The 27,822-nt window shown below is 46.4% G+C and overlaps 1 protein-coding gene across 2 annotated transcripts in view; it reads right to left on the reverse strand.

The window, feature by feature from the left end:
* The window catches only part of ARID5B (AT-rich interaction domain 5B), a 117,359-nt gene extending 92,273 nt beyond the window's left edge, over positions 1-25,086 (reverse strand). For both annotated transcript variants that reach the window (XM_041474023.1, XM_041474021.1), the window contains exons 1-2: positions 24,715-25,086; positions 11,663-11,888 (exon numbers count right to left, since the gene is read on the reverse strand). In XM_041474023.1, the coding sequence (XP_041329957.1) occupies positions 11,663-11,888; positions 24,715-25,005 (517 nt within the window). In that variant the 5' untranslated portion in view covers positions 25,006-25,086. The remainder of the gene's footprint in view (positions 1-11,662; positions 11,889-24,714) is intronic.
* Positions 25,087-27,822: the final 2,736 nt, after the last annotated feature.

Genomic DNA, 27,822 nt, shown 5'->3' on the forward strand with positions numbered 1-27,822 from the left:
TGAAGCTATTTAAAGAATGGAGTATTCAATTCCTGAGGCCAGATGCTAGTATAAATATGAAACTATGTTCACACTGCAGATTAAATTATTTTTAGTTTCTGCGTTTGAACTGCCAAAATTATTTGGGTTAGTTTATTTATTTTTTTTTACTGTACCACAGAACTTACAGGGCCACATTTTTATGTATCTGAACAGAGGATTAAAAACACAAGCGTAAAAGGACTTTTTAATCTATTTTCTCTGTGCAACAAGACTGGAAGTGTATAGTGACAAACACTGTCACAAGTAAGGGTCATTCAGGCAGTAAGAAAACTAAAACTAAAAATAAAGAGGGAACTGAAGCATTTGAGATTCTTGAAATAGATTTTTATAGTAACTTCTCATTTAATTTTTCGACCCACAAAGCTTTTAATTTGGAAATAGTCAGTGTGAAAGAAAAGTGGAGACTGTGGTTTCACAATAATTAAAGAGAAGAGCATGCATTAAGATTGCATTATACCCTGTCAACTGGGTTTGCCACAAGAGCTCACACAGATATAGCAAAGAGTATCAAGTTAAAGTCACTGGTAATTAACAAAAACAAATAATCAATAATCCCATGACCTTGCCATAGCAAAAACATGGTTGAATTCAAGAGAGAAAGAGAATGAAATAAACTGGCAGTGAACAAAGCAAAGTGAGGTTCAGTGACTAACCAGGTGAGGACCTATCACTGATACACCAAAGCCTACAAAATCACCCACAAGGCTGCCAAGGACACCCCTCTTGCTGATGATCACTCCACTGCTGTTGTTTTTTTGATCCTGTAATTATCTTCTCTTTGTTTCATCCACTGACAAGGACGGAAGGTCCAGGATATATCTCAGGGATGTGATTCATCTACTGATAGAGGGTGAGTCTACCAAGACCCAAAAGTAAAACAGGAACCACGTGGAAGGACATAAATGAAGCGACAGACCCTCCCCACTGTGAATACCACAAAGGTTCCCCTGGCAGGCCTGGATGTACAGCCAGGAGAGGGATGAGCAGAAAGACTGCAGCTTGGTCAATCAAGAGACTTCCAACACCGAGCAGACTTGCTCTGCACCACCCTGAGCATGTGTGTTTTGCCAATGACTTATGGAAGGGTCAAGAGACTTTCAACACCGAGCAATGCGGAATTACTGAGCAGACTTGCTCTGCACCACCCTGAGCATGTGTGTTTTGCCAATGACTTATGGAAGGATGAGGTAACATGGCACAGCTGGCAGGGGGGACATGCTGGGAGGGGAAGGGGTCCTGCAGCACCGGGCTGTAGTCCACTAATATTAGGATGTGTGAACGACACTAAGTACCTGCGGAGACTCTCACTGCCCCAACTCAGCAAGGCAGGGGACACCAGGCTCAATTACAAACAGGTGAGGAGGGATATGCTGAAAGCTGAACTGCTCTTGAATATCCTGCCAGGTTCAGCCCCAGTTCCTAATTAACTGTTCTTATCGGGTATGGATCTGGTGTCACAATAATGAAGCCTCCTTTTGGAGGACAGGCTGACGATGCCAGCCTCCCCTGGGTATTTACAACAGGCTTTTAAAATGCACTAGCCCGCATTTTAAAAAAACTGGGGGGGACGAGAACATCTGGGCTTTGGTTGTTTTGTTTCTCAGTAATAATAAGTGAAAAAAATGAAGCAGCTGTGGATAAAATGTTCAGGAACACAGCAGCAACTTTGCCATCCTCTATCTATATTCACTAGCTTCAATCACAGGAGCAGAATGGGATGTGGGGGAACTTGGAGGAGGACGAGAGTGAATGTTTCCCACCTTTTTCTTAAATGAGATATTCGTTATAGGATCCTCGAATTGTGTGGGGATCTGTTCCACTCATGACACACATGCATAACTCCCCTTGGCACTAATGGGAATGACGAACGTGTTGTGAGAGGAGAATTGCCCCCTAAAACTGCAGGAGTATGAACAAGGTTGTAAATATATCTCAAGGCTCTGGTAACATTAGAAACCAGCCTAGCGAATTTCTCATGGTTTATTATGATATCACCAAATCCCCTCCATGTATTTATAGCCTTGTAATTCACAATTATTCTGGGTCCATAAATGTTTTTGGCATCTGAATGTAGAACTGATACTATTATTTCACATATTATGGTACTGTCCGTGAATGCTAAATTTATTCCAGCAGACTCCTGGAGTTCATTCATCAGATATTTTATGCTACTGTTCTTTTAATGATTCATTTATCCCTAGTAATATTTGTATTCTGAAGTGTGGTGTCTCCAGCCGACAGCACAATTCAGCTCTGCTGAATTATCTTTTTCTTTCACAGCATAACAAAGTAGAGCACAGTCAAATTAAAGATGGCCTTTAGTACACTGTCAGAACAATACTGCTTACCAAGCATATCCAGACACATTTCTCAAACCACATGTAATGCTCTGGCTGCCAACATGCTCATAAAGTCATTAACCGGCATCTTAAAATGAGGGTGTGATACATATATTTAAATGTTTAGGAAAATCAAATGTGGGCTCTCCTAGAAGCTTATTTTGAATTTCAGCTTCTACATATATCAACTACGCAGCAGTGCACAGATGTAAAAATTCACCTTGATTTTTCACAAGCTGCTAAAATATACTCCTGCTAAAATCATACACATTACCTATCACTAACAAAAGCCTCTTTATGCCATTAACTATTTGCCCTTCACAATGTTACAGAGCAAGACAGACCCAAGCTGAAGGCTTGCAGTGCTGAGGATTCATTTTTACAAGCAAATTATTGTTAGCAGTAAAATTAAGGAGGAACTTACTTTACATGGTACAGACGTTACTAAATGAAGTAAATAAAGGTTATGCCACAAGATTCTCTAATACAAAACCTGCCCAGTAAGTTACAATTCATGCTGTTACAATTTTTAAATATATGCTTTATCACCCACTCCCACAAACCACACTCCAATTTATACACACACTGGGTTTAACTGCTCCCTTCCCAAACACCCTCATCCATCAATGCTCTCATCACACAAGGATCACCAAGCCACCAAAGACAAGAAGGACCCAAATTAACCAAAAGGGATAAAGCAGTCAGAATTGATACTGAGACTCTTAAAACTCAGCCAACAAAGGCAAAGCTGCCAGAACCACAGTCTTGTCCTGTGCACCTACAGAGCCCCCCTTGGTGCTCACAAAGGTGATACACAGTGCTGGCTGGAGGCGATCCCTGGGCTGGGAAGGCACATTTGCTACAGCTGCTGTAGCCAAGCCCCTTCCCACAATGTTGTCCAACAACTTCCTTTTCTTTCTAGTGTTCCCACCTCCCACTTTCCCTTGCTTGCCCAAGCAAAGGTCCACCTTGCCAAGCTGAGGGCCATCACCTGCTGTTGCTGAGATCTCCATAAATGCTGACATGGCCATTCACTGACAGCTTTTCCTCCTGTGTGCCTCTGTCCTACCAAAGGATTTCTCAAAAAGAAGAGAAAATGAATAAAAAGCAAGTCTCCACCTTCAAGTTCAGATGCACAAAGGATGCTCTCTGTGACAACTTCTCATGACACCAGACATGTCATCTATAAGAAGATGAATATTGTCTCTCAGAGAAAGTACTGGCCTTTCTGCAACAACACAGTCAGAACCAGACTAAGATACTTAGGAAAACAGATAATGAGAAACTGGACACATCATACTGTGCCTATAAACAAAGGGCCAGTTGCCTTTCTGGGCATGGGAGCAATCAAGAGCAACTCGAGAAGGCATGGAAGGCAGGTGGTGAATAAATTTGTTCTGGCTTTTCTCCTTCTCCCTACATGGGAAATGACACCCAGATCTGCCCACAGTATCAACAGCACCCACAGAAGAGCCTGAGCATCTCAGCACAGCCATACAGGTCACAGGCCAGCATGATTCATGGGCTGGTATGAAGACACCTCCGACTTGATCAACGGAGCACTTGGAGTCAAAGATGGCTGCAGGACTCTAATCCTGGGCTCCAGCAGCACAGAATTACAGCACAGGAAAACAGCCAGGCAGGAAAAAGAGGATGTCCTTGGGGCCCACCCAACTATACCACAACATTACATAGGTGTTGGGTTTACAGATCTTGGTACTCAGCGAATTTTTGGCTGGCTGTGTGGAAAGGATATAATGCAGGAAAAAGGCATCAGTGATCTGTGAGGGATCACCACATATAACCATGACACACAGAGGAGACCACTGATCACCTCCCTCCATGGTGGCTGGGCAAGGGAAATGACATCCCAAACTGGGTCCCCATGGGACCCAGACACAATATAGGCAGGTATGGAAGGCAGAGGGAAGGCTGGGGAGGAAAACAGCACCCTCTAAACCAATGATTTAAAAAAAAACAACAACAACAACAACAAAAAAAAACGGAAAAAAAGAAAACAAAACCAAAAAAAAAAACCCACAAAAAACCAAAATAATTTGCCTGAATCCATTGCTTTCTGAATGTCTTTGCTTACCACAGAAAAACCCCCAAAAAAAAACCAAAAAAAAAAAAAACCAAAAAAAGCATACACTGAGATAAAGTCAGATTCAGAGCACAGCAGCACTGCACCAGGACACACACGTTTCCAGTTACTGGAACAAAAACCCATGGTCAGTAAGAATTAAATGCAAGATCCAACAGTGACTAGAAGGGAAAAAATCCTGGAGAGCAGACACATGTGGGTTATTACACAGCCTGGCAAGGTCAATCCCGGTGCTAAAACCAGACAAAAATAAAAAAATACCTCAAACTTTTTTAAAGGGACACTGTCTCACACTGGCTGCTTTGACACTGTCTGTGAATGGTCTTTATTTTTTTTTTATCTACTTACTTTGTAATTATGTAGGCTATCCTATTCCAGCCAGAGGTTGCAACAAAACTCTTACTGATGGTGCAAACTGCTGCAACTTTGACTTTAAGAAAACATGGGGCAGTTCTCTAGCTTCACAGGCTAGAGAGTAAAATTTAACTCTTCCTCCTCTTGGTTTGCAGCAGTGATTCCTTCTCTGATGTTTCTGAATAGACCAGAACTGCAATTGCAAATGGCTGTGCTCTACATGAATGGCAAAGTGTCCTGGCATACCAGTATATAATTGAAAATGCTGACACAGTGACAGTGGCTATCACCATAATTCTGATAATCATGTTAGCTTGTTCCTGCTGCAGGAGTAGGGTGGGTGGTGAACAGCAACTGTGAGTTAGGGGCTACCAAGAGGGAATTTACCTGGGATTTTGTTTACATTTCTTGGCATACCTTCCACCTTTCAAAGAACAAAATACTTACATCCTCAGTTTCCAGGGGTGATGCTCTCATCCCCCCCACCTTTTTATAAAAGCTGAAAGGTAGGTCAAAGCTTGATAAGAAATCCAAAACTCTTTGGTAAGACATGCTTGAAGTTTGAGGTATGCGGTATTAAAACTCCTTTCAAGAATCAGAAATAGATGAGGCTCAACACAATCCAGTGGTGAGTGAAAGGCTTCCATAGCCAGTGCTTCATATTAAAATGTTTTCAACCTCACCCTCATATGCTTCCTTTGTAATGGAGTAGGCTCTCCACAGGGTAAGGAAGAAAATAACAGCACTTAAAACATCCCAGCACTTTTCAGGCAAACAGGTGGCCTAAAGAAGAACAGACAACCTTGGAAGGACCCCAACAACCTCCTTCCAGGGAGGTGGAGGAAGGCACAGAGGAGAGCAGCAGTGGCTCAAGACAGAGGGGCAACTGAGGAGGGATAGCCCCAAAATGCTGCTGAAGATAGGGTCTTCTCCAGGACTGAATTATTGGAAGTACACTGGACTTACCAACTGCATCACCTTTCAGCACTTAAAAGGCAGCGAACAGCTGAAGCCAACAAGTATTTGTTAAACTAACTGGCTGACCAGTAGTAAAACAAATATTTATCTCTGTCTGTCTGCTCAGCACCTCAGGTTATCTCTGATCCCAAACATGTTAACACCAAAGGTAAGCAGTAATTAAACCAAAAGAAGGTGTTGAACCAAATGAAGCCTTCCTGCTTCACACCCTCTCTGAACAGTCACTCCAATAGAGCTTCCTGCTCCACAGCCTGCTGGTGTTCTTGTCCTGCTGCAGTAGTGCTGGCATGTGCTATAAGCTGCACAAACACGGAAGAAAAAGCCAGGCCACAGCCTCTTTTTTTCCAAGGGAGTCGTCCTTCTCTATTCAGGCTCCACGGAGCACAACAGACGAGTCATGTAATAGCCTCATCTATGGCAAAAGAACTGTATCAATTGGGCTGGGTAAAATGAGTTAGAGAGGTCGCTCTAACCCACAGTACAAAAAACAACATACGGTGCACAAGGGCAGAGAGGGGAAAATGGGATAATGGGACACTTACGGGAACTTTATCAAGATCAGAATGGCATTCAGCTAGGGCAATGGGGACAGGAAGGCACAAGAAGAGGCAAAGAGTGCAGACAGAGAAGAATGGGAGGGGAAGAGAGGCATGATTTAGGCACAAAGTATGCAGAGTGGCTGTACTCTAAATAACTAACGATTAGTTGGTCAGAAAATTATTGCATCCAGTTAAGCCAGGTGAGCCTGAACTGAGCAGCACGCGACAAACAATGAAAAAGGAGAGTCAGCGTCAGATCAGAAGCCACCGCAAACGTCTGAACATGCTACAGCTGCAGATCATCAGTTTGGATAATGGCACGTTTTGACTACATTATAACTTCATAATCTTCATCTGGTCAAGTTACACCTGCTGGAAGGCCACTGGCAAGAGAAATTGGAAGGGCCATGGAACAGCCCAGTGCCCACTGGGGCCGGTGACTGCGCAGTTGGCACCTTCCAGAAAGACAGCTCACCCCTGCTCTGCCTATCCTTCCAAAATCACTGCAATCTGCTGGGGATTGGCCAATTTGTGTGGCAACACAAGGTCCAGCAAGGAACTGCAATCTTCCAAGGGAAGATAGGCAAATTATGAGACTGGTAAAAATGAGAAAATGAGACGGTGATCCAGTCCTGCAGCACCCAGCTCTGCCCAGCAAGCTCCTCTAGAGAGTTCAAAGGAGCCACTTCATGAGAAGTAGGAAACAACTGCTGGAAAACCACCTATGGATGAAAAAAGTGTGACTGCTAGAATATACACCACAGCTAGGAGCAGTAGTTGATTTCCCTGGGTTACACAGGGAACAAATATCCAGATTTCATACCCTCAAATGCATGACTGTGGGGAATGAAAGACAGGACAGGACTGATTGCTAAATTTTCTTTGGGTTTCCCCTTGCTGGACCTGAACCAACAAGAAGTAAGTGCAGCAAAACCCTTTCAGTCCACCAGAACTTGCTCATCCCATTACTAACACTGCCAGTGCAGGAACCTTAACCACCCATTTTAGCATGATACTCACAGAGGATGGATAAAAAGAGCGGCAATGCCAGCTTGGGGACCAAACCCAGACCTCTGTCATGACAGAGCCAGAGGGTTGCAGACTGCCTGGCTGTGGCAGCAGCTCCCACCTCCCCGGCCCAGCACAGGCACAGCAGCCATTTGTTCCATGGCTAAGCCCAGACAGCTCTGCAGCCCAGCCTAACCCAAACCAGCAGAGCTGGCGAGCACTAAATTCAGTCATTTTTCCCTCAGTCTCTTCTCTCAATTTCAGCTCTGACTCCTCTATCTTTTATTTCTTTTTCTAAAGACACATTTAGAGATGAAACCATTCATAACTGCCTATCCACAGACAGTTTGTGGCAGCATAATTGACAATGAGTCTGCTGCAAAAATGAAAATGCTGTTTTAATAACCTTGGCCTAAAATACATTCTGTTGTATGCCTCAAAGGGTTTCAATAAAAAGTCAACCTGTAGAGACATATTTTCTTGGCTTAAACAACAATCCAAAGCATATAAATGTAGTCCAACTATAATGACATATTTATAGGCCAATAAAGCTTACACTGCAGCTTTCATACTTCACTTAAAGGAAGTCTGTAAGAAGCAATGTTATATAAAATAATTTGAATTTTTTTTGAACTATAGCCCAAGGAATACAAATATGCAACTTTGCCATATTTAACCGATAGTGTTTACATTGCTTAGTTGTTAAACATTTTGTAAAATGAAATAATTCCTCATTTGGTGACTTCCCACTGGTTTACCAAATATGGGTATACAAGTCCATTTATTACAAAGAAAAATTCCCTAAATAATTCTAAAGACAAAAATAAATAACTAGCGGCCTCAGTAGTGAATGATTTTATCAGACCAATTCTTCTGGAAAAACAGGTTCTTATGTTCATTATGAATAATACATTCCTGAGCAACTCTATTTTTATATGCTGCATTGTTGTTGCTCTTTATTTTTCCTCAACATTTGAAAGAAATATTCAGAAAGCTATAAATAGTCTTAAGACATAAACTGCTAGCATTCAATATTGACATATTTGTAGAAAGGGACAGAATGTATAACATAAATATCTCAACAGGCAGAAAGAAATAATTCTTAAAAATCATTTTTCAGCCTGAAATCTTGAAGTCACACAAAAAAATGCTATTGCACGATCTTTTATTTAATACAGTCCTAAGGAAAAGTTCTGCATAATTCACTAGTGATAAAAACAACAGTATTTTACAGAAAAAAAAACCAACAACACAAGAGTTTCTGCAGAAAAGAAAGGCAAAGAGAAAAGAAAGAAATTAAAAAAAAAAAAAAAATAGGGGAAAGAGAACAAAAGAGCAGAAAGAGAACCAAAAAGGAGACAGAACTGCCTTGTTTGAATTAGGGTTGACTTTCAGTTATAGGTTCATGGTTTCTACAGGTTGTGGATTAACCAGGTGTTGCCTTAGTTTTGGTTAGGCAAGTGCCACTGAACACATTGCACAGGGTACACACTGCTCACACGAGGCCTCACTTTGCTTGGCTGTTGTCTGAAGCTGCCCTCCTCCCAGCAGCAATGTGTTTAATTAAGTATGTTTACACAGTGACACTTCTCTGGTTCTGTATCAGCCATGTTTTTATATCATCCGGGTTATTTCACTCCTCACCACTCCTGGATAAGTGTGAAAACTGATTTTGTTTCTTCTGCAAAGCTTTTTTGAGCTCTTTGCTAGGGATATAATTTCCTATTGCCTTCTAGAGCTGGATTCAAAAACATCTAGTAGGAAAAGCTACAGAATCTACTCACTTTTATGGAATTGTTCTGTAATGGAAACATGCCATTTCATAGGAAAAAAAGGGGTCCAGGAGATCATGTTGTTTATCTAGGCCTTTTCAACACCTGGTTCAGCAACTTCCTCATCTACAGCCAGGGTTAAACACCAGCATCACGTGAGGGACCTTTGCATGACAGTGCACTGTGCTCCTTTTACAGTATACAGCCCTATTTTAAGAGGAAAGACTACCCCATCCCATTGTGCTGGAGACCTGCTGCAGAAGTGACTGCTAATAAATCTTTTGATCACTGCAGCTGAGCACTGCTCTGTTGGCAAGACACTGACTATTGGAAAAGGTCTGTGGGCACACGTCCTAACAGGCAGTAAAGCTGCCCTTTGACAGCAGAGAAGAGACAACACCAGCAGCTCAAACACCTCAGACACCCCACATCATGCCCCTGCCTTTGCCTCCAGCTAGGGACATGCCCACTCCCAGAGCAAGGTCAACCCTGACCAACCACTCAGAACTAGAGAAGTAAATCCTCTTTGTCTCGTGGGCTCTGAACGCCATAGATGAGACAAACACCAGAGCTCATGGATTGCCTACAGGACACCAACTAGGGCTGCTCCACCAGCTTCAAAGAGCACCACTCTTCTGAGTTTTTGCGTCAGATCCAGGAAGCAAAATGGATTAAATTCCTGGCTCTTTCAAATCATAAAACAAGTAATCTCGATACTAGATGTAGGAAATTTCTTTGATCCCCTCAATAGGCTGGATCAATTGTCTATATCAATGTATCCAGTCAGCTACAGGTCTTTGTGAACCTCTGGTTTCACTCCTGTCAGCCACTCATTATGAAGATAAAGGCAGTCATAACCAAACATTAGCCAAAATTCCCTTTTCTACCGGAAAAAAAAACCAAACCCAATGCAACAATAAAGCCAGAGCCACCAAATGAAAATGAGCAACATCAGAATGTGGGGTTATCAAAATTATACCATATAGTTTGCATTCCATGAGCGTTTTCAGTATAACCCCTACTTTGAAAGGCTTAACATGCAACTATAAGCCTTGGGCTTAAAGATAATTTTCTCTGGCTCCTAGGGTAGATAATAGCAATTTCATAACTTACCACAAGGAGTTTTTTGTTTGTTGAAAACAAAAACAAGAAAACATTAGCACACAAAAGTTCTGTCTGAAAAACATTAAGATTCTTCTGACACAACAAACAAATGCAAATAAATGTAGTGCGTAAAGATACCAGGGCAATAGCAGAGAAAATTACTGCATGTAATTATGAACTAGAAGAAACCACAGAGAAAAGCAAAGAGAGAAAGAATTGCATGGCTTATTTTTTCCCTGGACATGCAATGAAAAACAAGATCAACTTCCAATTGTACTTTAATCTTCCAACCTACATAGCTAATGGTAAAATGTGAAATTGACAAAATCACTTCACCATTTGATAAGATCAGAAAAATGAGATACAGAAGATAAATCTTCCAAGACAGATCTTCAGCTTCATGTAATTCAGCTTCGATGCCAACCTAGTCACAACACTGTGAAACTGAACTGGGCCCTGCACTCCTGTTCACATAGACACAAAAGCATGTCCTCAAATGCATCACGCTTCGCTCTTAATTTCTTACCTTTTCACACATTATGGCCTAAACTTGATGCTTTTCAAACATGGAATATTTATTAAAAACTTGGCAGAAGAGAGAAATGTCCCTGGTATGCACTTCAAAGTGCCATCTCTGACAGCTGTTACACATTCAAGGTCCTAATACCACAAACAGGCACATCTACCAACAGGAGACCGATCTCCCTTGGACCTGGGAACCCACCACAGGTATTACAGGTGTGAGTGCCTGTGCAACAAAGCAGTCCCACAGCTGCAAACTTGTCTGCAACCATCCAAAGTAGCAGAGCTACCACCTCCCTTTCTGAAAACAGACAGGGGAAGAAAGCACAGGTCTGTGTGTGGAGACAACAGTGGGGTGCTCACAGAGCCCTGCAGCAACATAAAGCTGACAAGGAAACACCATGGAAGGGACACATCCCTACTGAACGTGACACAGAGCCAACCGTACAGAGTCAGGGCAAGCACCAGGAGCACCTATGAGCTTCTGGAAGATGGAACATGAGAAGTGAAAGGCCTTTGCTCATCCCTGCCTGTCACAGGAGGCCTCAGGAAGACATGTCAGCCCCTCTCCCCACAGTGTACAGCTCTGACCTGATCCCCCAGCCTGCAGAGCCCCAGGGAGAGCCTATGCCAATTATTTGTACGCACATCTGCAGGGTTTGAGCCATAGTGCTCGGGGCCATACAGACAGGTATCACAGTGTTACCCACACCAGTCTGCAAGGAGCTGGAGATGAGCTCACTACACCACTCATCCCACACAGGTATCTCATTGCCACACCTCTGCCCCAGGCTCAGACATACCTTGGGAATCTGCAAGGCATGGCAGGATCAGGCTCATCTGTTTTCAAAAGACTCGCCCACAGGCCCCTTCCCACAAGAGAAAGTAAGGGATACTCACCAAGGTCAGCCTTCTCCTTCAGAATATCTTTGAAGTTCAAGCCACTGTTTAGTGTGGATTGTCTGTATCTTGTCAAGGCCTCTTTCTGCCCATTCTTCCCCACATCCATGGGCTGGACCGGCTCAGCCCGGAAACCACACTTCCACTTGGAGAAATCGGACTGTGCCCATTTTGCCAAGTCCTCAAGCTTCACAGTAACTTTTTCTGAAACAGCAATAACTTCATCCTGCAAGAGGTGATCAGATGAGAATACAACATGTCACTCTGGGCTCCCCGATGACTGAGAAACCAGTAATATCATCCTGCACTGACTCCTGCAAAAGCCTATCTTGCTGCAGGCTGAGTAATTTTTCTGTATCACAGAATAGCTAGTGCTTAATTTATTCCTCTTGCCACCTAAGTGGAAATATTAGTTGTTTACTTGAAGCAAATATACACCATCTAAAGACAATTTCTAGGACCAGGGCAATGATCCTAAAAGGCAGTTGAAATGCAGGTTGCCAAATCACATTCTGTATAACCCAAAGCCTTGAGGGAAAGTTTGCTTTTTAGGTGCAATTAGCTGCAAATGTAAAAATTCATGGCTGGATGACTAATGGTTATAGTTAGTCCTGAAATAAATGGACTAAGTAAATCTCAGATTCTTGGAACTCTGACTCACCAGAAAATTCCTATGTTTATGGTACATTTTCCCTTGGCTTATACACAAATATTGAATTTAACTTTTGTCCTTAAAATTAAATAAAACTGTGATGTAATCCCAAAAGAAATACTACATAAATGCGCTTCCCACCAAAAGAAACTTGCACATTCTCATGTTTCTTAAAACCTTTCTCAAGATCAGAACTGTAATTTTTTTTTTTCCCCTTCTAAAACATACACTCTAAGAAGAGCACTTAAACTTAGTTTAGCCTCCAGAACATACACTCAAATTAAACAGTCCTAATTGGTGGATTTTAACCTTCCAGGAAACAATCAACTCCTCTCAGTCATGATGAATAAGCAGAATATTTTACAGCTGACTCCACTGAGCAAGGGATCAAGCAAGCCTCAAAAAATAAACAAACAAACATACATATTCAGCAAGATACACTCCAGATTTTTTTATCAAAACAGCAGCAATAATTTATGTTATAATGAGAGCTGGCTGTACACCACACCTTGCCCACCACACATTTCTAACACTAAATAAGGTTACAGGTTCTTGAAATAAATAAGCCAGAATCCAATTTTTCTCTCAAATAAGCATAAGTATTTGCAAAGGGGAGAGAAATTCTTTGAGTTATTAAGCAAAGGTAAAAGCAAGATTGAGTCTCTCTGTTTTTTTTTGTCCACTGAACACATTCCTCAGGAAATAAAATACTGCTCAATGGAAAAAAAAAAAAAAAAGGCTTTATTGAGACAAGTTGCATACAATACAAAACCTGAAGTAATTCTAGTAAAAAACCAGATCTGATATTCCACTCTTCCTTATATAACACAAAACTGTTTTATAAGCAGGCACCTTCATTACATTTAGCGCAATAACAAATATTTGGTCAGAAGTGAACAGCATGTTTATATGCTAAGCAAGCTTGTAATAAAATCTTTTCCTTTATCGCTGCACAGCATAAGAGCCTCCACCAAACAACAAACAATAACAGTGATGCTTTAAATCTCTGTTTATGACAAACGTCAATACTTTGTAAACAAGCACTGGGTACTACAAAGTACAATTTCAATGGATGGTTTCACCCAATTTCATTATACCATCCACTTGAAATAAAAAAGCTGTAGTTGCTATGCATTTTATAGCTATTACATGGTGATTATTAAATGTCAGGATGGAAAAAAAATAATACATATATATAAATATCAGCCTGCCTGCAGACAGTCTCAGCAATTTCTGGATGAAGTCCTCTCTTAGGGTGTCGAATACCATCATCAGCTACTACACATTTCTAATATTCCAGAGAAATCTACTTAACAGCAGTTAAACAAAAAAGCCAAAAAACCAACAAAAACCTGACTTGGAGATCAGACATGCTTCTGGTTAAAATATTATTTTCCAAATAGCTCTCATGATCAAATGATTATGATTTCAATTACTAGTTTCTTCATATCCTTTCCAAGAACTGGTATGACTAATTTTGGCTGGCATACAAAGTAAGCCGAGCAGACAATTTATTAACCAAAAGAAAAGTACAATCACTATTACATCATCAATGAATAAACTTGTTTTTGAGAATACAACCTTCACACACACGCACATGATGTATACACAGGAGGAAAAAGAAACTGAATTTTAAAAAAACCCAAAAGACAAACAAACAACAACAAAAAAAACAAATAAACAAACAAAAACACAAAAAAAAACCCCAAAACAAGCCTACTGTACCAAGGGTGAAACGATACTGGTGTACTCTGTCCAGGCTGCCATGGAGGGGGAACTGCAGAGGCAGGAGCAGGGGACCTTTTGGGGAGCTGGGGAAAGCACACCTCGGCCAAGAGTTTCCTGCGGCAGCGGCACATCCAGCCACGGCAATTTGGAGTGTTCAGCATCCCCACGTGGATGTGAGGGGCCAGGAAAACAAAGACGCAGCCAAAACACCACTCTCTGCCACCCCTCAGCCCTCTGCAAAGTGCCACCAAGCATCCAAATACAGGCAGAGTGCAAAGGGGTGCCCAGGATGGTACCAGGGAGCAGCCCAGCACAAATACAAAATACAGAAGGCGTTCATGCTGTCCCTCTGCTGTGACAAGGGCTCTGGGCTAAACCTCCCTCCACAGCAGCTTGTCAGGGCCACCCAGCCACTTCCACACCAGCCTTGTCCCCAAGGACAGCTGGTCACCCCTGCAGCAGCTACGTCCCTGAGGGTGCCAGGCTGGCCCCCAAATCCCTGTCCCCAAGGGCACCAGGCTGGCCCCCAAATCCCTGTCCCCAAGGGCACCAGGCTGGCCCCCAAATCCCAGTACTCCATTGTACTGCCAGCAATTCCCAGAGCGGCGTCAGGGAAACGCGGCCTAGTTCACTTTTAGGCGGGAAATGGAAAAATGACCTGAACCGCTTCAGAGCCTGCCTTGGGTCGCCCTGCCCATCACACAGCAGGACTGGACAGACCTGCTCCCTTCCCTCACCACTCACTTTTGACCCAGTTCACACAGAATTGTCCACATTCTTCCCAACTCCTCAGACGCTCCTCAAATACTGCAGATCGGCCTGCAGGCCTCCCTGCCAGCGCAGATCTCGCCGGTGTGGCACTGCATCTCTGGGGGCACTTCTACCCCGGTGCCTCATCACTCAAACACTGAGCAAGGCACGGCAGGTGACTCCAATCTCTGCTTTCGGAGGAGCCCGAGCCACAGGCAGCTCCAGCGGGGCTGTCTTGCCCACATCTTGGCAGTTTGCTGACACAACAGGTCACCTGCCCTTCCGCCACAGCACCCAGAGGTCACACAAGTATCTCACCAGCTCTGCAATTTCAGTGTGCCCTGCCACGCTCTCGCACATTCTTCAGCAGCCTGTCCAAGCACTCAGCCCCAAACTCCTGTGGCGTTTGGGGTGTTTTTTCAGAGCAGCAGGTGACAAAAGGGTCCTTCTCCTTTTTGGTTAAGCCCCGTGTCACAACAAAAGTTGCTCTGGGACCTGCAGAGCTCTGCCAGCCACAGGAGCTCCTATACCCCTGTACCATTATCTGCTGCTGCAGCTCTCCAAGAGAAACCCCTTCAACGAGATGACAAAGGAATACAGATGTTGAAAAAATAAAAACCAGGTACACGGTGACACATGACTAACAAACCTTTAGAAGATTAAAGAAATCTGCTGTGTAACCTTCATGTCATTCATAATTATATCTCTGTGTAAACATGAAAAACCACCCACGTTGCAAACAGTGCATATATATCTCTATCTATACAAAATCAACTCATCATGTATTAGCTATGCTCTGAAGTGATATGTTTATGAGGTCTCCATTGCACAGTTAAGTCTTTAATTACCATTTTTTCCTGCTACAGCTAGAAGAGAAAACAACCAGCAGAAATTTCAACTCTGCTCAGGAATGAGATTTATCCAGTGGACCTGATCAATTGGTCAGTGGTCCAATGGACCAATAGTCTCAGCCACAATGCTGTCTAAAATCTCTAAATAAGCACTGACTGTAGAAAGAAGCACTTTTTTAGCTGCTTCTATAAAAATGGTTATTGAGTCAGCCTGTAATTTTAGCATGTCTTACAAGACTTCTGAGCACAGTACAATTCTTTCACCTACAAAGTAGAAAATGAGGAGATGGTTAAGAAAGATGGTGACACAAACCTTTCTCATCCATCTCTTGTTTTTTTAAGAGCATACTGGATTTGCATTTCCAGAGAAGTCATCCAGGGAGAAGAGGACAGCATCTTCTCGAGAGCCATTATGCTTAAATATTATGTCACTGTTGTCTAAGCAACCATCACAGCCTCGTAAAAGCACAGAATGCTATATTGCCTGACTCAGCAGATGGCTGAAATACTTATATTCAAGGAAACAGGTCAGGTAGTCATAATAGCTTAAAACAGATAATTATTTTTTAGAAGAAATATTAACTCTTACAAGGTGGGGAGTCACAGGGCAGCACAGGGAGGTCATACATCTTGACTGCACACCCACATACACTACATCACAATTCCTTACTCATTGCCAATAACTAGGAAAGATTTATATTTTAGATTGAGGCAGCCTTAAAAGAGTTACAGCAACTGAGATATCTCAAAATTTTGACGTGCTGAGACTGTTTTCACTCCAGTACTTCCAGAGGTCATTTAAGGAATTCTGGAGGGCATGAGCGAGTCAAACACCTGCTTGGCTGTCTCCTAACATCAAATATGTGGCCTAGAGAGAAAGAGGAGATGTACTGTAAAAACTCTTGCTGATAATTACAGGAGACACTGCATGTCATTTATCTGATCAGTATGATTTGCATTAGAAAACATCTTCAAGCCTTTTCTGTGAAATCTTTAGCACAGTAGATAGCTGGGGATGTGTATTTTACAACCCAGTACATTGCTGATGAAAACACATTCATCCGCAGGCGCAAAAAATACAGTGTGACTCTTAGGGACTGCATTCACCAGGGATAACAGAACTGTTATTTCATTTGGGCATAAAGGCCTCCCTTATTCTGGGCTGGTTTTACACCCCACGTATATTTTAGGCTTTTTGCAATTTAAGTGAAAAGGATCTTCCCATACCACGTGTATGAACCACGGCAGTTCTCGACTCAGGAATCCTGTTCCCTGCTCTAGAGCCCTTTGAGGAGCAGGAGGTCATGCTGCAGACATGCAGAAGGGAAGGGAGCTCGTTGCCAATTAGCACCTCTCCTGCAGGAAAGCATTTACCTGGATGTTTGAGGCAGCTTTATTTGACAGCGCAGTCAAAACAAAAGGTCCTGATGACAGTCTTTAGTCCTGAGCTTTTCTCTGCCATCCAGATACTACCAGGGCTCTGGGACAGCAGCAGAAATCAGGTCCTCTTAATTCAGCCCTAACCCACTCACCGCAAGTCACTCAGGAACCTGAGCCCAGGTCTCCAGAAGCATCTCCTAAAAGCAGCACTTCTTTCAGGGACCATACCCAGCTCTAAAGACGCAAAGAGCATTTGTACACGGTTGATTTGCTCTCAGAGACTTCCCCTAGAGTAAAAGGTCCTGTCTTGCTACTGCCAGCGGTGGGAATACACACAAAAGTTTTTAAGACTGCAGGACCACAAACTAGCTAAAAAACTGGCTGTGTGGTGGAAAAGACCTGGCTCTGGGATGTGCCCTGTTCAGCCTCCCTTACAGGGCACACAAAGGACTCTCCTGCCATACGCTCCCCTGTTCATCCTTGTAAGCATGCTGCAGATCTGGGGACCGGGGCACAGCTCTGCCAGGTGGGAATTGCTCCTCCTGTTCCGCAGGTGGGATCACTGAATGACAGGGAAGTCTCACAAGAGGCTGCAGAGGTTGGCACAGGCAGGGGCAGCTTTCTTTCCCCTGACCCTGCTCAGAGGGCCTCATTTAGTGCCATCTCCTCACGCATCCCCTAGCCCAGGGCAGACAGAGGTGTCCCAAAGGATTTGTGGCGCACAGCTGACTGGTCTGGACCTGCTCCCTGGAGGTACCTACATACAGGGACATACAGAGACCACTGCTTTCCACCCATGAACCCACGGGGAGAGCCTTGAGAAGGGAAACATGCATAGATCAGGAATTTACCTGGCACACCAGAGAATTTTAAAGAGGCCAAGGCAGAACCTTTCATCTGTTAATCCTTTCCTAATTACTTTAAAGGGCTATAATGATCTTGTTAAATTCAGGTGACAGGTATTTTCCCAGCCTAAGCACAGCTGCACAGAGCTGTCTGGAACTCACGTTGATGTGTTCATCCCTTCTTCCAGGGTCCAAAACCAAGAGGAAAGACCAAGTTAAAAGGACATGGCTGAAGCATGTGAAGTCCTATGGTTCTTGCTTTCCCTTGTATTAGCAAGCAGCATTTTCCACATGACTCAGTAATTCCAAAGCGAGACACGCAACATGACCTGGGGCAGAACACCACCACGTCTCTGCAGGATGCTTTTTGGGGTCCTGGTACGTCGGGGCCAGAAGTGGGGTGGAGATGGGGTGCACAGAGGCATGGCTGTGAGCAGTTAGACATGACATTTCTACTGTGAGCCTCCTCCTTTGTGACCGGGGTGTTTTTTTCTCCCTCCTCCCACTCCCAGCCAGAGGTTCAAATTGAATTTATATCTGTCATTGCAGATAGAAGTTCTGACCAAATAGAAAATAGGCTTCAGTCAAAATGTTTTGTCGTCAGATAGCTCACAGATCTCAAAGAGCTGTTTTAGTTTAGGCAAGTTGACAAGCAATTCATTCCTAATTTTGCCTACTACAGTTACAGTACGAGAAGCTTTCCTCATAGATTACATAATTATATTTTTTCTTAACAAGGAGTACATGGCATTAGCAGGTTTAAATTATGCAAGCTTATTCTTTTGTCTTTTGTTATATTGTGTTCTATTGTGCTGGTAAAACAATATGTGCTTTAATTAGCAAATATCTGTAAATAATTTACTTGCTTTTCATACAGCAGAACAATGGAGCCAATTTTCACATACATCCACTGAGCATGTCTAGGGGGTTTCTTGCCAGAACCTTCCATTGTTCAGTATCGGTATCAATCTGCCCATCATTAGCAGCTAACGTTCAACAACCCAGTAAGACATTAAAGTTTTGGCCCCCAGGAGTAGCCCCAAGCCCCCCAAACCCGAGGCTATGCTTTGCAAAGAAAGATTAAAATATCCAGAAAATGAAAACAAACTCTTTTATTATCTATAACCCTGGCACCTTCGCATAGAAACATGGACGCCTGCCAAGCATTAAGGTCATTGGATTAATGCCATAAAATGCCGATGTTCATCTGACCTTCTGACTGCATTTTAGCTACAAATAAAAAGCTCAACTTGATACAACACTATGAATCACGCGAGTGTCTAGGCTGTGCAGGGTTAACGCTGGGTGTGAACCCACACTGCACACGCACAAACACACACACGCACACAAAGAAAAAAAGCTCTTAAATCAAGAGTGGATGACTGTTCAGAGACTTAAGGCATTGTTATTTTGAATGCGAATGAAAGGGCCAGAACAAGCATTGCAAGAATATTTCAATTATGTATTTCCCAGAACTACATCTCTGAGCAACTAATGCAAATATTGCTCCCATAGCAGTAGAACTTTTTCCCGAATAAAAGCATAGAGAGCTTGAATCAGAACATACTTTCTATATCATTCGCATATTGTTTGAATATTATTAAAAATGCAAAATCTATGTATGCGTTACTCTCCTGAGCAATACAGTAATTATGATTAAGGGACAAGCAGCACAAAAAGAGCCAATTTATCTTACTTGCGCTTAGGAATACTATTGTGTAACTAAGCAACTAAAGACAAAATATAGTCTAATTAATTCACTCCTATGCTTATTTAAAAGACACAATTAGAACATTTTTATTTTCCAGCCTGCACAGTATCTCAACATGCTTGAGGGTGTACCATGTGAGGCCTATTATTCTCCAAAGACAAGAGTTTAATGTTTAGTGCCACTGATCAGACTGGGAACAGCAGCTCTGGAAAGCAGTGGGTGTATTTTACAGTCTGAATGCACAGGGAAGGGGAGGGAAAGAAGAAAGGAAATAAAATTAAAAGTTGGTTTGTTTTTTTTTCTTTTTTAAAGGAATCTGCCTTAAATGACCAGATATTCCAGATTGCTGGCTAATGGCTAGCAACATGTGGCTTCTCTGGGTAGTATCATTGCCCTGTCCTTCCTTTGCCAGCATACGCTACTGGTGGCGAGAGAGATAAAAATACACAGAGTGGATATGCAATTACCAAACCCACGATATTTTATGACAAATGCCATTTCTCTAACACTGCTATTACAGTGTGCCTGATTTCCAAAGCTGAATTAATTTGAGCAAGTGTACATTGGAGATTGATGCTATTAGCATGATTTTTAAAGCACCCTTTAATAATCATAATCTGCATGTTTGAAACGTGTTGCCATTACCAGTGTTGACAGATATGAGCATAAGGCACACACCGTGGAGACTAAAACGAGGCTATTCTCATTTCAAGTAAGAGTGTACAGATTCCTACGTCTGTAAAAAAACCCCGAAATCTATTACTGTGAAAAGGGAGTATTACATTTTTCTAGGGGGATGGCAATAAAGCACTGTTGATATAAGACACCATGCCTGGGCCAGCCTATGCTACCTTTAGGTGCTGGGGTAGGACCCCTGCAAGAGAAGAGCCCCTACAAAATGAACCAGGCTTTCGAGGGATGCTGTCAGCATCTATCCCAAAATGAAGAGAGAACAAAACCACTGACTCCCTTAACTTTCTGGAAGACTCTCTTCTGCAATTATAAATGACACACATTTATGGAGTGACTTCTTTTTTTTCCTTTACCCCAATTAGTCTGAAAATGCAAAATACTTCTAGGGAAATAATTACAGGAAACTAGCTCTCTCCTCTCCTCTGTATGAGCAACGCTTACTCATGTAAATTACTTGCATGAGTAAGGATTATTTGCAAGGCGAAAAGCATTGCATCAGATCCCCAGTTTGGGAGAAGAGATGAAATCAACATGAGTTCGTAGTAAACTTTGCTGCTGATGAATGAACTAAAGGCAGATCCCCACTGACAGTCCAGCCTCAATGGAAGCAGCATTCACCACGATGCAGAGCAATGCAGGGCATTGCATACCACGCAAAAATGAATTAGCTGCTTGTTTAGGGTTTTTTAGGAATTGTATGTGTCACATCAAATACCATCCCTGGACTTAATGAGTACCAACTTTGAAATATATTTTTAAGCCTAGTCTTACTAATGCCAACACCTTTAAAAACATGAAAGCACAAGGCACTAACAAGCATTTTGCTCTACAACTGCTTTTGCAAAGGTCAGTGATTCCACAACCCCACACCACCCCTTGGAGCACAGAGCAGTAAATGAGCTGGAGGAAGGTTTGCCAAGACCTTGTGAGCTGGAGGGTGAGCCCACCTCGTGCCCCCTGAATGCCCCAGGAGCAGGCACGAGGGGCCTGGGCAGGCACTTTCTGACAGCACACAGCTTCTCACACTTGGGTGCCAGCAAAGCTGGGGGGCCTGCTTTCCACATGTACCCCACGAAACTGTTTCAGACATAATGGGGTGCCCCTAAAGGTGCTCCCTCTGGATTTTCATAGGCCTCCAGGCATCCTGTTCTGACCCCTGTGTGAGGCACCTGCCATCAAAGAAATCTTCCCAGCCCATGTGGAAGGTGACACGGGACCGCACCAGACCAGAGCAAATGAGAAAATCAACGCAAGGTGGTGACGTCCTCCACCAAAGACTCTGTTTTGGCAATGGCCCTGTAAGGACAGAGGAGAACCCCTTCTTCCCTGCTGGAGGTAAAAGAGAGAAGGCTGCTCTTGCTCTCTGGCCAGTGTTGCACCTGCTGCAGTGTCTGGGCTTGATGGTGAGGTGGGAAGCAGCATGCCCAGGCTGCTGTGTTTTGAAAGCAGCAACAAAGTTTTCAGTGAAGTAGCACAAAACTCTTCTAGCTCACCTGGCACTGGCCTCACAGGTCCTGCTGCTCTTAAAAAAGTGTCTCTGCTGTTCCTGAGCAACAAGACCCCTGGTCTGAGCATAATGCTAGAGCTGGTTCCAGCCTCTCCATGCAGGTCTTCTTGGGATGCAATGAACATCAGGGTCAGAAGCACCCGTACCTGCTGCATGTGAGCAGCCCCATCCCATGTTCACCATCCACTGAGACTCCCTGGGAAACAATCTCTGTCAGCTCCTGGCATCGAAAGGGAGTTTCTCCAGTGTAATGATGGGGATGCTGAGCCTTAGGTGGAAAGAAAGGTACTGAAGCGGAAGCACAGTACCTGAGCTTGAACCTTCCCTGAATCTGGGCAGTGCATGGAAACATCCGGTTTTAGCAGCAGTCAGGGTTATATTTAAATCTGGATGATGAATTCAGCTAGCTATAAAAAGACTTATATTTACACTTATTGCTGATTAGCTCAAACATTTGGCAATCAGATAAAATACGCCATCAGAAATTTCTGAGTAACAGAAGCATTACATCCCTCCTTGCTTCTCCTCCCTCCTTACAGCCACTAGCTGAATATTGTCATAGTGTCAGCACTGCTATTACGGAAAACAGGCAGCCAGCTGCTTCTATTAATCACGCCACTAGCGCAGGTAGCTGCTGGAGACCGTGCCTAAATCTCTGGTGGGCTCGATCACAAGCCTATGATTCAGCCACTTGCTCCCCTCCCCAACAATTTCAGTGACAGCGAGTGCCCCGTCACCCTTTGCCTCGGACACCGCAGATTTGCAATACATGCTTAACCACCGGCTCACTCCATCCCTACCCCCTGAATGCACAACGAGGTATTTTATCCCATCAGCAATCCCACTCCACAAATAAGGTCCCCTCTCACGGCTGTAAGCTCATCTGACTCGAGAGCCACATCTCCTCCTGCATAAGGAGCCCAAGCCAGAGTTAGGAAGCCCCACAACACCAGATGCGGCCCTGCTGCCCCTCTGGGGACCAAGATGGATGTCATTTACCAAAGGGACTGGGATCTCGGGGTGCCAAGGGGAAACAGCTACCCCTGCCCCCCAGTGAGAACAGATACCCCCAGCCAGACAGCACCCAGCCTTTTGTCTCTCTGCTGCCTGCACATCCCCAAGCACTGTTCGGATTGTTCCAAACTATTAAAAATCGATCATAAAAAATCATTCCTATGTCTATAAACAAGTTAATGGAGTAAGTGAAAACAAAGTACATTTCTTAATGGGAGTGTTATGTTGCCCTCTCTAGGCCCTGGCTCTCAGTGCCGGTTTCTGTAGGCTCCCTGCCAGAGAAGTATCACTCAGAGCTGTTGCTGTTGCTGCTGCTGCTACTCTGCTAATGAATGACTAACTTAGGCCAGAGGGGAAATGACATCACCGGGGTGTAAAACACAACTGCATTAGGAAACTTTTTACCTGCTTTACATTTGTCATAATTATTCTACACAATACGGCCGGAATTTGCATAATTTCAAGGCGTGCCATTATCTTAATTGAAAATTGTTTTCATATGGTTGAATAATGCAGAATGACATCAGTTAAAGCCGCAATGAAATGCACAAGTATAATCACACGGCTAATTACTAGCGGTGTTTGCATGTAAAAATAAATAAAATCGTGCGTATTATTAGGAAGGTACATGCAGCTGAGAACTCTCGTACCGGAGCAGTGTTTTACTCGTAATGGCAGGATTAATTTTCTCTGATGTTCCTACCACAGTAACATGAGCTGATCATTAAGGCGTATTAAAATGATTTGTGTCCCTTTCCCCACCCCCCTCCCTTCCAAATATCTTTCATTTTACACACACACGAGACACGCAGAGGCACAGTTTTAAATAGTCACCACGGGCAATTTCAGAGCATCCATTGCTCACTGTCATCTCCCTGATTCTTAGGAAAAGGATCCCTTATCTCAGCGGCACGCACAGAAAATTAAAGTGAAGAGGTGGCAGCGAACGAAGGTGGCTCTGAGACGCGTTTCGGCTGCGTACGCGTGTGCGCGGGTACACGGCTACGCGGGCACCTACAGCCACGCGTGCCTCCGAAAACAGCCCCTGCGGACAGCCCCCCCTTGGACCCACCCCCCGGCATCTCCAACAGAAGTTCCCCCAAAACATCTCGTCCCCCTCCCGCCTGCTCTCCGGCCCTTCTCGGGGACCCTCGCCATCCCCGCAGCCCCCTGCCTGGGTACCTCACCCGTCCCCCACCCCAGACCACAGACTGAAGCAATGAATTTGAAAAGCAGATAACGGGAGGGCTCGGGGCTGGGGCGGGGCGGTGCGGGGCTGCGCGGCCCCATCCCGGGCTGCGCGGCCGCCGGCGGAGGGTGCCGGCGCGCAGCGCGTTTGCGCCGGGAGCGCGGCGGCTCCGAAATACGCCCAGGCATATCTGCAAGTTATTTGAATGTATTATTCCCGTACCTGTCATTTATCACTTTATTCAACACGTCCCTGCCAGCAAGAGAGCGTTTGATCTCCCTCTGCCTCCATTTCGTAATTTCCGCCCTCTTAAACATATCGAATACTTAAAAAAAGCCCCGAACAATATCGAAATCCCCCCAACGTGTTTTTTTCCCCCCCGCTTTTCCGTGTGTTTTGCTTTCGGGGTTTTTTTTTTTTTTTTTGTTTTGTTTTGTTGGGTTTTTTTTGTTAAGGAAGCAGAAGGACAGGGCGAGTCCCGCACACACTCCGCTGCCCGCCGGACCGGGGCCGCCCCGCACCCCGACCCCCTCCCTCCTTCCCCCCGCCCGCACAAGTTCCCGGTCAGCGCGCACCGGTGCGCCCCGACGGCGCGGCCCCTCCGCGCTGCCCCGCCACGCACGGCGGGGAGGGGGACGCGGGTGAGGGGAGCCAGGAGAGGGGGGAGCCGAGCCCGGGCATGCAGGTGGGGACGGGCGCGGGGGAAGGGGGGGCCGGCGCCGCGTTTACCACCTCGCCATGGTCACTGGTCCTGCCCTGGGGGGTGTCCTCGGGGAGAAAATAAAGTTTGGCGCTGGAGAGAAGTTGCCGGCTGGTGCGCTCCTCCCAGAGCAGCTGCAGCTCCGCGATGCAGGCGGGCTCCTCCGCGCGGCACCGCACGAAGAAGAAGTCGCCGAGGGAGAGGACCCGCGCCCGGCCGCCGCCGCGGCGCTGGAAGCGGAACGCCCTGTAGAAGACGTAGGGGCCGTGCGAGCCGCACGGGGCGCCGACCCACTGCGGGGAACAACAACACGGCAGCGGCATCAGCGCCGGCTCCGCGCCGCGCCGCGCCGCGCAGGGGCAGGAGGAGGAAGAGGGCGGCGGGAGGGGAGCGCGGGAGGGAGGGAGGGGGCTCCGCGGCGGCGGGGGGCCGGCAAAAATGCCGCGGGGCGGCGGCGGGCCTCGGGGGGGCGGCGCGGAGGCGGCGGGGTGGCGGCGGTGCCCCTGTCCGCGCTCGGCGATTTTTGGGGGGCCGAAAGGGCGGGCGGGCGCGCTGCGGATCTGACAGGACCTGCCCGTATATGTCTAATATAAAGACCATTTCCTGCGGCGCGAGGGGCGCTGCTCGTCCGCGCGCGCCCGGCGGGACCGCCCGCTCCCACCGCCCGATCCCGCTCCCACCCCCGGCAGCCGCGGAGCGCACGGCGGGGGCTGCGCCCCCCTGCCGCCCCCCCGGCGGCAGCGGAGGGCGGGCGGCGCGTCCCTAATTTATTTATCGCTGTTCCCCGGGAAGGGATGGAAAGTGGGTTATCGATTATATAAACACATCAATATTCATGGCGCTGCGCGGAGGGACGCGGCTCGGCCGGAACAGACAGCGCAGGGGGAGGGGGAGTGGGAGCGCGGCGGCGGCGATGGGCGCGCTCTCTCTGCGCCCGCGGACCCGGGCGCGCAGCGGCGGTGCCGAAGAGGGGCGGCCCCTTACCTGCGCGCCCGCCCGCCCCCTGCGGCGGCGCCCCACGTCGGGGAGAGCCGCCGGCTCTGCGCGTCCCGCGCAGCCTCCGCTATCCTGAGGCGGGCGGCTCGGGGCGCCGCCGGGAGCCTCAGCCGCGGGGAGCCCCGGCCGGCACCGCGGGATTTGCACTTGGTCCCGCAGCGGCGCAAGGGCCGCCCCGCAGCGCCCGGCACGGAAAGTTCCCATCGGGGCTCCGGGAGCTGCATCCCCGCAGGTAGATGCTGCTGCAGCGGGCGGGCTGCGCGGCCCCCCGCGCCCGCGGAGCCCCCACCCGCCCACCCCAGGACAGGGACGGGCGGGCCATTCTGGGGGAGCTCTGTCCTTCTCCCCCTTTTCCCCGGGGTTGAATCACTGCGCGCCAGCGCAGCCAGCCGCGGCTCCGCGGGGCAGGGCGGGAGGGAGCACTACAAAGTGGCTCCGAGGGGAGCATGTCCCCCGCGCTTTCCTCAGCAGTGGCACTTTCTTCCCAATTTTTGTCTCATTCCCCTCCCAAGCCCCCTTCTCAGGCCCTGATCCCAAGGGGAGGGGGGCAAGGGCGGGCACGGGCTCGGAGCCGCCCCGGCGGGGCGCCGTGAAACGGAAACAAATAAATAATTAAATAAGCAAATAAACAAACAAGCAAATAAATAAATAAATAAATGAGATCGTTAATAATGACGCTAGCGGTGACGTCAGCGCCGCGTGCATCACGACACAGCGCGCGCCGCGGGGGGCAGCAACAAGTGCGGGCGGCGGCGCCGCGGGCGGGGCGCCCCCTGGCGGGGTGCCGCTCCCCGGCCGCGGGGCAGGACAGAGGGACAGCGCTGCCGGACACGGTCGGTGCACAGATCCCGCTGGGACCGAGGGGCCTTCCCCGCTGCAAGCCGTGATGTTCGGTGACGGGAACCCCTACGCGAGGCCCAGGGCTCGCTTGGCCCCGGGTAGGGGGAACGGAGAAGGCACGGGAATTTGGGCAAGGTTCGCACCGGCGCCATGAAGGTGAGGGATTCACTTTGACAGCCTTGGCGCCCAAGCCTGGCTGGGATGCTTGGTGATTCTCCAGGGGCGGGCTGATTTTCTCCTGGTTCCTCTGGAGAAATTACCAAGTCCTTACAGTTTGTAAGAGGTTTCACCTTTCCTACCCTTTATCCTTTTGAGATGCCCCGAGTGCCTGTCCGGTCTGTGGCCTCACAGCTCGTACAGTGGTGAGAATGCTGTGAGCAGCGGGGGCAGGCTGGGATGCTTGCTGAGGACAGCAGGGCACCAGGAGGTACTGCTGCTTGGGCTTCCACCCAGCACCAGCATGGCTTGGATGGGCAAACCCAGCAGAACAGCTCAGGAGAGCTGCAAATAGCAGCCCTTTTGGTCACTAAAGTCTTGTCACTTTGTGCTTGGGAGCTCAGTCCCCTGGAAGATGTTTGTCAGGGGCTGGACAGGTATGGGAGGTGATGCAAGTGAGACCCACACCTTGACACATCCCTGCAAAACAGGGAGTGCTGCTCCATTTCACCCCCAGTGAATTCCTGGCCAGAATTACACACATTTCTTCTGCAATTCACCTTTGTTTTCACTGACCTTGGCATGTTTAATCAGGGTTATATTCTCACACAGATAAAACAGTCCTCAATCGATTGTTACAATATTTTGGGCACAAACAGGTTTGTATTTGTTTGTTTTCTTTATCTCAGGCAGGTAGGGCTGCTCCTTTCCCGCAACGTATAATCAAGTAGCAAAGAGAACTTCCCATCTCCATTTGTGCCCAAATCCCTCTACTTCTACCCCAGTAGCTGGGGCTCAGGCACTGTTGGCAGCCTCTGTGCCAGCCCTGAGCTCCTACCCACTGTATGAAGCATCACTCACAGCTCTGATAGTTGCAGGGTCCTATCCTTCCCACCAGCCACAGTCTTCCTCCAAGCATCCCTCCCAGCCATGGCGTTATAACCTCTATGAAGAAGGTGGTGAGGCTGAACAACCAGGTAAGAGCATGCTTTGGTCCTCTCAGCAGTGGGATGGTTTTCCATCCCTGCAGCATGCTGGGAGGCAGGGGTTATGTAGGATGGCTCAAGTCATGCACTGAACTCCTGCAGGACCCCACCTAACCTTCAGCTGTAGAGGAGCTAATTGTCCATGGGGCAGGAGAAGGGGAC

Source organism: Pyrgilauda ruficollis, unplaced genomic scaffold (assembly GCF_017590135.1).
Source record: "Pyrgilauda ruficollis isolate IOZ18807 unplaced genomic scaffold, ASM1759013v1 scaffold11, whole genome shotgun sequence".
NCBI lineage: Eukaryota > Metazoa > Chordata > Aves > Passeriformes > Passeridae > Pyrgilauda > Pyrgilauda ruficollis.